General features: G+C 40.6%; 1 protein-coding gene across 5 annotated transcripts in view; it reads right to left on the bottom strand.

Moving 5' to 3' along the window:
* Nucleotides 1-15,742, bottom strand: part of mybpc3 (myosin binding protein C3) — a 34,523-nt gene that overhangs the window by 3,131 nt on the left and 15,650 nt on the right. For 3 of the 5 annotated variants that reach the window (XM_040119923.1, XM_040120012.1, XM_040120179.1), the window contains 16 exons: nt 15,499-15,623; nt 15,301-15,406; nt 14,048-14,214; nt 12,175-12,340; nt 11,977-12,083; nt 11,841-11,870; nt 11,613-11,752; nt 11,064-11,135; nt 9,518-9,677; nt 9,157-9,261; nt 8,864-9,052; nt 3,803-3,937; nt 3,156-3,323; nt 2,757-2,845; nt 1,436-1,631; nt 1,140-1,279 (listed from right to left, as the gene is read on the bottom strand). In XM_040119923.1, the coding sequence (XP_039975857.1) occupies nt 1,140-1,279; nt 1,436-1,631; nt 2,757-2,845; nt 3,156-3,323; nt 3,803-3,937; nt 8,864-9,052; nt 9,157-9,261; nt 9,518-9,677; nt 11,064-11,135; nt 11,613-11,752; nt 11,841-11,870; nt 11,977-12,083; nt 12,175-12,340; nt 14,048-14,214; nt 15,301-15,406; nt 15,499-15,623 (2,095 nt within the window). The remainder of the gene's footprint in view (nt 1-1,139; nt 1,280-1,435; nt 1,632-2,756; nt 2,846-3,155; nt 3,324-3,802; nt 3,938-8,863; nt 9,053-9,156; nt 9,262-9,517; nt 9,678-11,063; nt 11,136-11,612; nt 11,753-11,840; nt 11,871-11,976; nt 12,084-12,174; nt 12,341-14,047; nt 14,215-15,300; nt 15,407-15,498; nt 15,624-15,742) is intronic. The other 2 variants (XM_040120096.1, XM_040120262.1) reach the window with 1 other exon arrangement.

Below are 15,742 nucleotides of genomic sequence, written 5' to 3'. Positions count from 1 at the left end.
AATTAAAATATGACAAATGACACGCTACAATAATGACCTGTAGATTTGATTTCAAAATACCTTCATAATCTACTTTAAACTAAAGGAGTCGTGTAGTTTAAATTTATTTATGTACAAGAACGAAATAGGATACGGGTGGATTTGAAGTACATGTGCCCTCGGCACTTTTATCTCTGACATCTAACAGGTACAGAGTACATTGTTATTTGTAACATGATAATCAATGTCCCCAAGCTTGCTATAAAGAGATGCAAGTGAAATTAATTTGATCTAATAATGACTACAGTGAAACATGAACCATCAGCCGAGCTGGGTAGGACAACAATGGCCCTGCGTCACTGTACAGACAATTCAGACCAGGTCAAGGCTACGAGGATAAGATTAGGACATTCCTGGGCGACATTGTTCCTGGTAGCTCGAGGCGGAGGAGGGTGGAAGCTGGAGCTCTTGCCAGCGGGCCCATGATGCATCAGTCCTGGCCACAAAGGAGACTGTGTGCTCAGCATTGGCTGATTACAGTATATGTGTCACAAGGGAGGCGGAAATATCCCCCTGTGTCCGTGCAGCATTCACCCTCCCACAAGTACAGACACACTCATTTGTGTAAACAGAAAGGGGAGGTTTGCAAATGTGGCTTCACAGCAGTTGGTGTTTATCAGAGGTACAATGGGTCCATTTCAGGTAACAAGAAACTATGAGCTGTAATGACATGGTAACTATTGCCCTCCTCTGAGAAGACCTATGGATGTCATATTTTCAGTTACTTGTAACCCAGACCTGACTTGAGACCGGCTTTAGTCCACGTTCAAATTACTTTCAGTTTAATCGGGTTGGGAGCCATTGTTTGGATCAGTCTGACTGTCTTCTGGTCCCATTTGGATTTGGTCTCTGTTTTTTGAAAATGATCTACATGGGGTTCAGGCAGATATTCTAACCCTTTCAGATTGGGTCCAAAATTTTCTAATGTTATGTTCATGTAAATTCTCAGAGGGTTTCTTCTGGCTGATTACTCTAAAATGATTTAATGTCAATAAGAATCGCATACCATCAACACCAGAAGCTTTTTTCTGCTTAATTTCAACGTAAAATAAAAACATATGTAAGCTTTGTTGCTTGGACCCAAGGGTGTAGAGTCTCACCATGGTCTTCTTATCAGCTTTCTGAATGGTGTAACCAGTGATTTCACAGTTACCGTTGTCCTTAGGTGGCTTCCACTCGAGTGCCACATTGAAGCCCCAGACATCGATGATATTCAGAGCCTCAGGAGGCCCTGGGAGATCTACGGAGGAGAAATGTGAATACTGATTAACTGTCCAACAGCAGAACTACTGTATGGTAGGAGGTCACTAGCATGAATGCTGTTACAGTTGACTACAGAGATTGTATTTATTCCTGTTAATACCCACAGCCAGCTCTCCATGTGTTCAGTCCTTACCAACAATCTGCAGATTGACACTTGCTGTGTCTTCCACGTTCTCAATCTGCACCTGGAGATCATACTTCCCTGAATGTTTTCTTTCTGTCTTGCGGATGAAGAGGATTGTATCTACATCGCTGTTCCTCACATTAGCGAATGTTGGGTTTAGAAGCTCCCCATCTTTGCTCCATGTAACCTTTGGCCTAGGCTTACCCTGCATGACCAGAAAAGACAAAGGAAGGGTTCCACTTCAAAATGCTATGTGTCAGTTTACAAATTACACATTAACAAAATCAACCTTTTAACAATTTAGTAATAGTTTCTCTCTGGAATACATGATTAGTTTTTAAGGAAACATTGCCTAATGTGGCTATCGTATCTTGGTCAGCGCGAGCCACTTTTGCCCAGAGTGAAAAATCTCAACAACTATTAGATGGATTTGGTAACATTCATGGTCCTCAAACGATGAATCCTAATGACCATGGTGATCTCCTGACCTTCCACATAGTGCCACCAACAGGTCAAGACTTCCCCCGGCCCAACACTTTATCCTATACAGGCTATATAGGACCCTCAAACTGAAAGAGTATCGTTTTTAGTCGTTTTGTAGGGTTTTTTGTCATTTTGCTTCTTTTTTAATGTTGTTTATGTCTCTTTCTGGCTTTTTTTTGTATCTCTGTGGTTTTTGTGTGTATTTAACGGAGCTCTATGACTTTAAAACAAGAAATACTATCAGTCACTTTATACAGAGGCTCTGGATCCCTGGGCCCTACAATATATACCATAAAAATGTAGAAACTTGTCAGCCTTTTTTTCAAGCAATATAAAATTATATTTACCGTGAAGAAGAAAAGAAATGGAAAATTTTATCCAAATCATGTGTGTAATCAATCGCATGCTATACAGTATGTCGCTGTTAGACCATCTTGCTGTCACTCTCATATACTATAACTTTACAAAGACAATCTCACTGTCCTCTTTTAATGATTTTTCAGTCAAACATCAAAAATACAACAAGACCTACACAAAGCCGAAAGAAAGACATCCATCAAAACATTATACATGCAAACACATAATTTCAGTTAATATATTTATGTACACAATTTAGAATTAATTGTGTACCAAATGATGGAAGAAAGAAACCACTTTTGCTATGAAACAAATTTAAAATCTTGATTTTATCCTTTTTTTTCTGCATCTTCAAGACTAACCCAAGTTACTGGATAATTTTAATTCTTCATAAGTGAATAGTAACTCAACCAATCAGTAAAGCATCTTTGTGTTTAGATGATGATTTTAAAAAAGGCGCTTGACAGGTATAGTGTAATGTATACTGCACCTGGAATGGAATCAAAAGGTTTACAGTGTCTCCAACTTTCTTGATGAGAGTCTGGCGGAGATTTCTGGGGAGCCAAATTTTTGGGCGTTCTGTGCAATGGAAAAACACAAATCACAGAGTAAGAGGCATGAGGGTAAACTGTTGGGAGATTAGCCTTGAGCTAAAATAGATCCAAATAAACAAACATGGAGGAAAGAGTGAGAAGAAAGGTTTGGCTATATGGTTACCATGTCTAATATAAATAAATGTGTTAAATGTGTTATATTCAGTATTTCACATCACTGTACAAATGAACGTAATAGTTAGATAGAAATCTAACAGCTGTAATGTTGAATGCAGCCCTGAAATAAAAACTAGAACCAATCAGTTGTCAAAAAGAATAAATTCATATATACTCACGCATTATCTCTCTGATGGTGACGGGCTGAGCCAGAGTGGCGGGAGCACTGGGTCCCGCCATGTTGTAGGCTCGCACACGGAACTGCAGCTTATCCCCGGTGGTGAGGTCTCTGATAGTCAGTGATGTCCTCTCAGACAGACCCTGAATGGCTGGTATCCATTCATCAGCTGTGGCCAGAAAGCACATGATTCACTTGACTGCAAATGTTACTATGGAGCCAAAGTTAAAGATACAGATAGCAGTTCATCTGAGCCTCTAATGTCTTATCACTTTGATTAGATATTTATCTTGAATGGTAAAGGCACTGGTAACTGAAACAAAGTGCTTTATTGGTTTGCTGATAGAATAAATGGCAGACAGGAGACAAAGTGAGAGAGAAAGGAGTAAGAGATATGCAACAACTGGGGATGCTGTGACATTATGGTTCACATCTTAACCAGTCAACCATTAATCTACCGGGGTGCAACCTGTCCAAGATTTTCTGACCCTTTTCCCATCTGACAACAGTTTTTGGTAATTTGGAGATATCAGTTGCTGTGCTTCACTGTGATTAACTGATTGTTGTACATAAAGTTTGATGATATATGCTTTAAAAAAAACACAACTTCCTTATCAAAAGCATGTAGGAGTGGGCTCCAGCACTTACTGCCCTCCTTGCAGTACTCAACCCCATAACCCTCGAGCTCAGCCGCGCCGATCCTCTCAGGCAACCGCCACTTCAGCGAGATGGAAGTGTCACTGATGTCGTCGACACACAGTCCGATGGGCTCGCTTGTAGGGGCTGAGAGCGAGGCAGAGGGCAAATAAATGGGCTGTGTTAGTCAGCTTTGAGCATTAATGCAATAATTTCAGAATGGATTACCGATCAAGTGGACGAACTCGATCATGAATTTACAAATTATGTAAAGTAACAAAAACCCTCCCAAAGCTTTGTAAGAGCGAGCAGGGTTTCATTTCTATTATTATCATCCATTACAACTTTACTTTAGTTATCCACGGGTCCATAGCAACAGCATTGTCTAATATTCACTTGAAGGTTTTATTTCTTACATACAGCAAATTCATGAATCACCATCAAAAGCAGAGGGTGGGGTGACTTTGTACAATACAATGGGCCAACTGAGTGAGTAATGTGAAAAGACAACACAAGGTTTTTAAAGTCTCTTGTAGCTTCACTGACATGTCATCTGAATCCACAATGCTCTCAGTGGCATTACCAAAGCAGTTACTGTATTTAAAGAATGAGTTTCTTCTGTCGTGTGACATCCAGGACACCCTGGATAAAATTAGATACTGACATGAAAAATCTTTCTTAGATTTACGAGGATGTGTTCTTGTTGAAACTACACTAGAGTAACATATCAGAGATGTCAAATTACAGTGAAGGTTAAGATGTAATTCAGTATTTCTCAGGTAATTTCACAAACATGGGTTCATGTTGTCTAAGTTAAGCATCAGAGCACATACTGTGTAGTTTAATCTATAAATGTCTCACAAGCAGCATCTAAAGCTCCATATGTAGCTGGTATAATGTTTTGCAATCATGAAAACTATTAAAGTACACTGTCCCTGTGCTCTGGAAGCAATGTTGCTCTCATAATGCTTGTAATTTTCTAAGTAATATTATTATTAGAATCTTTATTTATCTCTTGCAAGAGATCTTAATCTCAAGGAGCCTGAGTACAGCAGATAGAAATAGAAATGGAGATAAAACAGACAAAAAAAATCCAAAATATGTTTCTAAAGATCCAAAAGAAAAAGTTTAACTTCATCCTTGGTGCAAAGTACTGAGGGGCAGTCAGTTGAAATGCAATGCGAGGGATCAGGAGAAACCCAGTTGAGAAAGTACATGGCTAAAGGGTCCTGGTGTCCACACAATCTTAAATGTACCATAATCGTAAGTACAGTCGTGAAGTACTGTAAATGTAATTGTTCATCATATTTGGTAATCTTGTGTATGGAAATCATTTTCGGTTGGGGAAATGGCATTAACTGCTACTGGTGTGCAGTGAAACACACTGGTGTTAAATTAATATGTATGTTATTTAAAAACAGGCCGCTTGATCGTGATAGCCTAATCCAAATAGCAGCAAAGGCAACATTCATTTCTTTATTAAATATTTGTGGTTGTGTTATCAGTTATCAAAACAGTCTATTAGCTTGTAAGCCTCTGTGCAGTATCTTTTTCCATCCAGGGAAAGATGAGCTGTCTGACTGACCTGCTGGGCTGAAGTCTGAGTGCCTGCCGTACTTTGAGTTCCTCAGGGATGAAATGACATGATTTAAGTTCCCATTAAAGGACTTTGGATCATCAGCTACTTCCCATGCATTGCTTTTACAACACAAGTGCTAAAAGCAAACAACCAATGTCACAACAAATTTTAGCAACCTAGACTCAGAAGGCCATTATTGTTATTATAGTGTTAAGCGTTGGGAAGCTTCCTATGTGGTGTTGCTACTGACTGCTGACAGAGATAATTAATGGTCATAAATTACCGACAATCCTTTTATTTATAATATTACTGAGTCAAAAGTTCAAGCACATATGGAGCAGTGACCTGCATCAGCATGTAGACGCATACATGTGTGTTTTAATAATTGAGCAATGGGTGCAGCGCGGCTTTAAGCAAGTCAAAGGTGGGGAAAGGTTTTCCTACCAAAGAAGCATGTACAGCGATTTGTGATAAACTGTATCCAGCATGTCGATGAAATGACAAGCAATCAAAGCTTGATCTCTGGCAAACCTATGTTTAGGGATAAACTCAAAGTGAGGCAGCATTAAGGGTCTTTGAGTCTTTCCATATGTGTCACAGAGCCAGGCATTGTTTCAAAGTGGGAATTTTAAAACCATTCCTGGATGACCCCCTCACTGACTGATAAATATCATGAGAAGCTATTGAAACGTAAAGTGATTTAATCAAAAATTTATCTGGAAGAGATTCCAGTATATTCCAGTATTAGATTCAAATGCCTAAGGTCATTTGGGGCAAAAAACAAAAGCTAAGCTGCAGACTGACCCACCACAGGCCATCTTATCTGATCCCACTTTTGCTCTAAGTACAGTAAAGCAGAGGTCTGGTCCCTGATCCTCCAAATCCTCACATTATTGAGGTAATACTTAGTCAAGTATATATTAACCACAATTTTTATATTATTGCAACAAGTTCTCGACAGCACGAGGACAGACTGAAAGGTACTGAATTTGTGGCCTTGACGTCACTAAGGCCAGGACTTCACGTCACAGGACACAGGCTAAGTATACAGTGCAGGCAAATTATGGGAGAACCTGTCAGAGGTCAAGGGTTTCCATGTGTGTAGAAAGGCAGGGACAGTTTTAAAAGTAGCTCAGGGTAGTCTGGACTAAAGGTGCAGAATATAGGGCAAAATCTCATTCAGATGTGTTTTAAAAGCAAAATACAGAATGTTTTTTTTTTCGGAAAAATTTTGCCATCATCATGATGGGACACTTGCAACATAAACCGCATGATTACCAAACAATGCTTAACACTTCCAAACATGAACACCACTGAAAAATGAGCGGCGGGAGTATGCTGCCAATTTTCCCATTAATGTCTTACACACATAAACAAAATTAAGTTTCATTTGTATTTCTAAAACCTACATGATAATCCAACATCTCAAAATGAATAATGCCTACTGCCAAGAGGTTGCGGCTCTGGCTCAGGTTCAGTAGCAGCAAAAGTCTCCGCAGGGGTCTCCTCTGCCGGAGGTGCAGTCCCTTCCTCTGCAGGGGGACCACTTTCTGTCAGGGGGACACCCTCTGCTGGTGGTCTCTCATTCTCAGCTGGAGCTTGCTCTTCCACACCGGGGGCTGCCTCTGCTTGGGCAGCTGCTGGTGGTTCACTGCTGGCTTGTGGTTCCTGTTCTACCCCAGGAGGTGGAGGTGCCTCTGCCTCGGGCTTGCCAGCTTCCACCACTGCTGGTGCGTCCACTGGAGCATCAGCTGATAATTCTTCTGCTGGTTCCACAGGTTTCTTCTCAGCTGTCTTTGGGAGCTTAGGCTTTGTCATTCTTTCCTAGTATAAAGCAGTCCTGCTGCCGATTGAAGCTGGTGGTTGTCTGCCTCTTCTGACAAATGCCTTCCTCTAACCTATGCTCTCATTCTCTCTCTCACTCTCTTGTTCTCTTCCTATAGTCTTCGCTGTAGTCACATCAAAGCTTTTTCTGCAGCAGCCTCCACAGTAGCATGAACCCCTCTGTGTTAAGCAGCTGGTTCCAGCAAAGCCAGGCACTTCCAGGCCATTATTTATAGAGAGGGATACCATGGATAGTTTCCTAATCAGCTGTCTTACAAGTGATTGGCCATCTGGATACAATGATGTTCCCTCTTAAATCAACAAATGGACTATGAAATTGTTGCTAAAAACTGGTGATAGACAAAGAGACAATCCAGAGCCGCTGCCTTGTAGGATACTGTTATAGAGAGTATATCTTAATATAAGCCTGGTTCCAGACCTCTAGATTACAGCACACTAATCCCCGATTAATTCGCAATTCATTTAAAATGAAGCGAAATGGCAATTCAATTCACTTTTTTTCTCCTTGTGTTGTTATGTTCAGCCCCGTCTGCCAAATGCCAGAATGTCCAGGTGTTTTTGTATATTTACTGGTGCCTGCTGTGGGGCACATTTCCATAATATACTGTATATAGAGGAAACAAAAAAGTCCTCGTTGAAAAGGACTTTAAGCCCTTGAAAACCTGGCTTCCTATCTTAAGTATGTCTCTATAACATTGAATATTTATGACTAAATAAGAAACAATAAACAAACTCTATGCCATCTTAATTTCATTTAAAATTGACTCTCCTTTCAGACAAATAATTTATAAGTGTTCATGTGATATGGGTGATGTTATATTGCTCAGGGCTTGACATGGATGCAATGCTATGAATTCTGTGGTAGAGAGGACAGGTTGTTTGGACTGCATGCACTGTATTTATATAGTGCTTTTACAGTGCCTAAAGTGTCTATCATTCACCCGCGCACGCTCACATACTGATGGTGGTGCAGCTATCATACAAGGCACTTAACCATCAGGACCAATAGCGGTTCAGTGTCTTGCTTAGGGACAATGCGACATGCAGAGTGGAGGAGCCGGGGATCGAATGACCAACCCTGCTCTACCTGAGCCCGACCGTATGACTTTGGTTTCTTTTTTCTTCATTATCTGACACACAGCGGTCGGCATTGCACGGCACCCACTCCTTTATCTGCCCCCACACACGCATAACTCTCATGACTGACGATACTCAGCAATGACCTGTGCATCATGTGTTGTATATGCAACCTACATTTTGGTGACACATTGACAATCCATATACTTCTTGGATTCAAAACAAACATACAGCAAACATGACCCCATCGTGTCATAACCACAAGTCAACCGGGCCCCATGACCTCAGAGAAAACAACCAGGCATGACACATGCCCCGAGCCATCAAAAGTCAGACCTGTCAACTTCGTCACCGTCTACCATAGCTCATCCAGACTAGCCATCAATCAAGTGTAAAAAAAATGAATCAGTTTTTTTCGTTTAATCTAATAATTGATGCATAATCTCTATCTACAGCAGTTTCAAAAGTAAACAACTCCTTTCATTGAATATGCAGTGGAGCAAATGTGTGAAAATGATTAAATGAACGCACGTGGGATAGGAGCCGATAAAAACCTGTTGGTAAAGACTCACCAACTGGCACAAATGGCTGTGAGGCCAGACTGTGACGAGACATGCCAATGCTGTTGACAGCATAGACTCGCATTTCATATTGCACTCCCTCAATCATCCGCTTGGCTTCATAGGTGGTGTCAGGGTTAGGGTCAAAGTTCAGCCTCATCCACCTGTAGCTCTTCGTCTTCTTTCTCTCCAGCACATAGCCTGAGAAATTAAAATGGAAGCAAATTATGTCGTCACAGCTAGTCAGAACAATAAAGGAGGATGCCCAAGAAATGAAGAAAAGAAGCATTTAAATATGTTTTTACCAATGATTGGCTGCCCGCCGTCAAACAGAGGGGGATCCCACTGGACGACACAGGAGTCCTCTCCCACACTGAGGATTCTGGGAGCCTGGGGAGGATCTGGAACATCTGGGAGGGAAACATGGCTCATGTGATTAAAAGCAAATAAACAAACAGTATATTTACACTTACAGCCAGAGATTTACAATCCTTTTTTTTTAAAAGAAATAAAATCCATTTGACATCAAATATTTGTAGCTTCATTACTATATGAAGGGAGTTTACGACTTTGATTGCTGCTTTGTATGTGTGCAGTAATTGGCAGTATTAAGAGTTATGAAAACCGGCTGGTCTCATTAAAGTTACTGCGGGAGCTCTGTCTTACCGACAACTTTCACATTGATATCTGCAGTGTCCTCCCCAGCAGGGTTCCGAACCACAACAGAGTAGATTCCCTCGTCCTGCCTCTCAGCCCCCTCGATGGTGAAGATACAGTGCCCATTGGTGGTTTCAACATGGACCCTACTGTCTCCCTCTGAGATGACCTAGACAATGAGAACCAGAGCAGAGCTACTGGACTGTGCCTGAGTAGAGCATCTATCGGTAAGTCTCCTCTCACTCTAAACTGATTGATAGCTCTGTTGCACATACTTTAGGTAAAGACGCTGGTACAGTACATAGTAGTAGAGGCATATCAACGTCGTGCCACTTTTGGAGGGAGGATAAACATAAAACTTTCCAGTACAAAGTTTCTTTAAGTATTTGGGCTAATCATGCTTTCCAAAGCCAACAACACATGTTGATATGAACACACAACTCCAGATGTCACCATGCAAATGCAGGACCAGTGCTCAAAAGGGCAGTTGTGTGCATGATTCTTATGCATCATGATGTACCATCAGGGCGCTGCCTGATCAGTCCCAAATTCATTCTGCACTATGACAATGAGCCCAAACAAGTAGCCAGAGTCATAAAGAACCAGTCCTGCAACAGATGGTCTGGCCCCCACAGAGCCCTGATCTCAACATCCTGGAGTCAGTCTGGGACAGAGGAGACAGAGGACACTGAGACCGACTAAGTCCACAGAACTGTGACAAGTTATCCAACAACTCACCTGACAAGTTCCAAGAAAAACTGTGCTCAAGTTTACCGGGGAGAATTGTTGCTGCTTTAAAGGCAAATAGTGTTCACAACAAATACTGATTTGAATTAGGTTTTTTCTATTTACTGCACTTTGTATGAAGAACAATTTGTAATCGATAAATAAATTGATAAATAAAAACTATTCTTGTCATTAGTTTTGAAAGCATCCTCACTTTATTTTGAATGCCCAAGACCATTGTAAAGTAGCGTCTAGTATATCGATCTGGTTGACAGTAACTAAAATCACTACATAACCTCAAGACAAAGCATAAACATGTAAGGGAAAAACTAAATACCTACAGTAGTTTGTAAAACAAACAAACAAAAAAAGAAAACAAAAAAAATCTTAACTCAAAGTCCATTTATCAGCTAGAGAATTATATTTTATTGAATCTGATGGTAAGAAATGGTGGATCCTTTCACACTGTAGAGAACAACTTTTCTCTACAGACAGTGGGCTGGCAATACTGCCCCTGCCAGTTTGATTTTAACGTCTCAAAATGTAAAATAATTCGTCAAAACTCCAGAATATGCTCTTACCTTACTGACATGGTTGGATACTGTATTTTTGTTTTTTTTTTTGTTTTTTTTTTACCTTGTTCTTGTAATGTAAAACTGACACATAAAGACAAAACACACATGTACAGTGCTAGCCACCGGAGAAGCTGCTTTTCATCTGTTTGTCATTGTTACTCCTGCAGCCTGTTCTTTCTCCAACATACGGACTTGGATTTCAGAGTCAGAACACCACAAACCGGCATGTATTCAGACAGGACATGCTCACTTACTTCCCCATCCTTCAGGGTCCAAGAGGTTGCCGGCCCTCCTTTCTCTTCTTCATCAGGTTTTACAGAACTAGCCTACATTCAAGCAGAGCAAAGCGGTAAAAGCCAAAGAGAACCGAGAGGGCATGAAACCTCTCCTTCTCCTCAATTCAAAGATCAGTAAGCTAGTTGGCATCCTTGAGTTGAGCTGTTAGTAGCATTGTAATTATTCGGCCTGGGGAAAATGTTTAATTATCTCAGCCAGATGTATTAGCAGGGAGGAATGCATTAGTTATAACATCAGTGTGTCTACACTGAATAATTATTTTCAAGCTCAAAATAATTAGTTGATAAAACCACTTGTATTATATTTGATCTGTGCTACATATTGTTTAAATTCACCAATATTTTTCTGAACGATAAACCTCAGCAGTGGTAAGGCTTTCAAGTATATTTTTGAGTGAACGAGGCATTGCTTTCTCAGATTTCAGACCTTACCTACTGCATTCTGGACAGATGGCAGTCGACGGGTGTGAAGCTGATAAATAACACAAGCCCATTGGCCTGTTTTACCTTCTCTCCTTTGGTCCAGACCACTGTGGGAGCAGGGTCTCCAGTGATTGGGACGTCCAGACGCAGTTTGTTGCCAGCCACCACCACTATGGTTGACTCAGCAGTGCGACCCAAACAGTCCAGGTGGATCTTAGGAGGATCTTAGAAAGTGATAGAAATGGTTAAAAATGCACTCTTGCCTTTCGACTGGTTTAAGCTGCGCACTACAAGAAAATAAGTTTGCGGTACCTTGGCGTGGCACGTAATCAATCTTCACCTCTTGGAGCACAAGAAAAAAAAAGGAAAGTGAGAAATTGTTTAAGTAAAATTTGGCTTGTGAGCTCATGTTGATCGTGTGATGTGAAAGTAAAAGTATAAATATTACCCAAGAAATTGAGTTTGGCAGAAAGGTTGAAAGCGTGGCCATCTGGCACAAAAGTGTAGTCCCCCTCATCCTCTGGTTTGACATCATCAATGGTGAGTTTGTGGATCCTAAAACGGTCAAAAGTTTTCAAAAAGGTGTACCTCATGGTGTCATGGGATATATGCAACACATTTAATGTGTGCAATAAAGTGTCCTCACCTGCCAATATGTGTGATATTTATTCTGGCATTGGGCTTGACTTCTACGCCATTCTTATACCAGGTTCCTCTCACGTTCTCATCTGACACCTCACACTTGAAAACCGCCTCATCCTTTGCCTTCACTGTGAGGTCCGCGATGCTCTGATAGACCTCGAGTTCTTTCTCTACACGGACAGAAAGACACAGGCTCAGAACGCAGACTGTGGAAACAGTTGCGGCCGTCAGACTTCAGAGAAGGTGCTACTTTATGAGACAACCGAAAAGATGCACTAATATGATGATGTGTGAGGATAATGTGATAAAAAAATTAGATGCAGCTATTGTGTGTGAGGATAATATGGTAATAATATGTTCAAGTGTGAGGTGTTCATTATCTATGTGCAGCCTTTGTGTGTTGTATCGTAGCAACACACACAAGGGGGAGAGTTAATTGGATTTACGGTATAAAATAAAGTGGGAGGATATGAAGACCAGATGCAGGAGCTGCAGGCTATTACTCTATATCACAAGAAATAATGTACATGGGAGTTATTAAAGTTATCCCAAAGAAATTGTTATCTGGACGAGATGACTCACACCAAGCCCCTTGTAAAGGTTACAGGAGTTTCACATCAGCTCGCTGTCAGGGAGGGCAAATGAGGTGGGAATGGCATTATAATGGGAGTTCTGCTGTGGACCGGGGTGTTGATCCCTGCTGCACAATGGCAGCTGGTAATTCCTGGCAGGCTCTGTGTTCAATTAACAGGCCAGACAAACTCAACAAGACTGAGAGCAGGAACAAAGACTGGCTTTAAATCTCCACACAACAACCCCAGGGAGACACACACATGTACATCACACATACACATGAATATATATGCAAAAGTAAGAGTATATATATTCAATATATAGCCAGGACTAAATTACAGCTTCTACAAGAAAAACACGGAAAAGGTGATGGCTGTTGTGTACGTTGTTTTGGTTGCTAATGAATACTTCTGCTCTGTGAGCTAATGATACTAAGATGAAATGGTTACTGGGTGGTAACAAAACGAGGGTGAAACTAGCCGGGGTTTATATTTTGCCTACGTCCATGTACTGATGAGTTTGAACCGTCACCTTCCATCATTTTTAGATCACCTGTGGATTTAAATAAGACTTCTAAGCAACTTTCACCTGTAAAATATGCCTTGTGTTAAATAGCTAAAAAAAAACATAATATTATTGAAAGAAAAAATATCAAAATCGGATTACTATGTAAGAATCGAACTTACAAAATTCTGAGGAGGTCAGTGCAGATCTTTCATCAGCATCACCAGGCTGTTGTGACTTGGTACTAGAGGAAAATCTATCATCTAGTAATAAAACATACTTTTAAACCACAAGTTGCTCTTTATAAAAAATAAAGACTTGATTTTTTTTTTTACTGTCATGAAAATACTGAGGATTTTTGAAGCAAATGAAAGCTGAGGCTGCTGCAACTGGGACTGAGTTTCATGAAAGTGTAGCATTTTCAGTGTCAACATAGTGAATGATATTTTTTTTGTTACGAACTATTGAAATTTCAGGTTTGATTTTGCTTTTATTTACACACGATGATATAGCAGCGATTGAATGAAAATGTGCTTGTGCAGACCTGTGCCCGTCAGGTGAAATATGGTCCAAGTCTTCTAACTTTAGCCGGCATGCAGGCATCGCTGCAGTAGCCTTGGCAGAATGATGTGGGCAATGGCAAAAGCCAAAATATCCCGAGGATAGACAGCATGCCAAGAGTTGCAAGACCATGTGACTATTGGTAGGGTATGAGAATGTGGACTTGGAGTATTCATCACTGACAAAAGGGTTTCATACTGTATTCACAGCATTGAGCACACCGCATGACTGACACTCACCCTGCACCATGAGTTCAGCCATCGACTCCCCGCCATTTGTTTTAACCTTGTAGTGGCCGCAGTCTTCTTTTGTGGCCTCATTAATGATCAGAATGTGTTTGCAGCCGTCTTTCTTGAAGCGATACTTGAAAGACTCGTCTCTTGTCAGTTCCACACCGTCTTTCTCCCTGCACAGAAATTCACACATGATTGTGATTAAAAGTATCATAATTAAACTTGTGGGCAGGTCTTCAGAGCTGGTTAAAAAACATCATGTTGTAAATTGAATCCAAGCTCAACGATCCTCTTACTATTTTTGGAGCTTTCAACCACATCTCACGTTGTGATGATCTCCCTCCCATACGTGACCATTTGTTTTCACATGACCGAAAGTTCACATTTAGGTCATGTGATGACAACTGAGGCAGCTCCATTTAGTGGATGAAGATTGTGAGATGTTGTTGAAAGCTCTGAAAACAAGTGGCAAGTGACCTTTGAGTTTACAGTAGATTACCATGAGTTTTTGCCAAAGGCCAAAAACTAACATCCAAGCACAGCGCAGAAACACAATCTTAATCCGAGAAAAGTGGTAGACTAAATAGGTTTGTAAAGTTTAGTACACAGATTTTGACGGTTCCTCTTTCCTTTTGTGGTGATCTTTAAGTCTAAGTACATTTCTCAGCTTCATCATAATTCATTTTACTCTTTCACATATTGATCTTTGTCCTCTATTCCAAGAAGGTGATTGTGGACTTGAATAAAAGCCCATACACATATGCAGCAACTTTCTCATTCAGATAAAGGTCTCATGGAACATACTAAAATGCTGACCTTTTCATGGAGGTGATAATTTACAGCTTGCAGCAATACTTCAATCTGTCACAGAGACAGTGCTCACAGGTCTGGCATCTGTCTGTGGACACGATAAACTCAAATGCCATCTGCTCGGTGTCTGAGCGACAAACAGTGTGTAAGAGTGACGAAAAAAATGCTTTAATTTGAAAGAGAGACTAAATGATTAGATTAGCTTCTTTTATCCACCCATGGCTCATTTAGTTAATATATTAATGCTTATTGCTTATTTAGCATGTGTGAAACCCCCTTTGTAAATTGAATGGTTTTTGGGGGACTTTTTGTTGGATTTTGATATGTCCAGGCGGCTTCGAGTGATGCTACATGTCTTGATGATTACTTTTAGGATTTATGACAAAACGGCATGAAAATTCAGCAACTGAAAGACAGTTTATTTGTGACTGTAAAGAAAAATATCTAACCATTTCACGTTGGCTCCTTCCTCCGAGACTTCACACTCAAGCTCCACCCGCTCACCCTTCATGACCATCTGGTCCTCCAGATTCTTCACAATCAGGACAGGAGGCTCTGCAGAAAACAGATACAAATGAGAGACTGAACTGCAACTATAATCTCGCATATTTATATTTTCTGGACTGTTTCCTCTAAACCTTAATCACCTTTAACAAAGAGCTCAGTGGTGCATTTCTCATCCCCCACCACACAGGAATATGCAGCATCATCTGCCAAGGAGCAATGGTTGATGGTGAGGTAGCGAATGTTGCCAACACTCTCAAATATGTACCTTGACAAAGAAAAGGATGATTTTCACACACTGAAGGCACTGTTGCAATCTAATTTACACAGCATTTGTGACAAATAATATGCTCTTTGGACGTATAACATTATTTTTCAGACAACTCT

This window comes from Xiphias gladius, chromosome 1, assembly GCF_016859285.1.
Source record: "Xiphias gladius isolate SHS-SW01 ecotype Sanya breed wild chromosome 1, ASM1685928v1, whole genome shotgun sequence".
Classification (NCBI taxonomy): domain Eukaryota; kingdom Metazoa; phylum Chordata; class Actinopteri; order Istiophoriformes; family Xiphiidae; genus Xiphias; species Xiphias gladius.
Note: the sequence above shows the minus strand (reverse complement) of the source record. Positions and strands in the feature narration are given on the sequence as shown.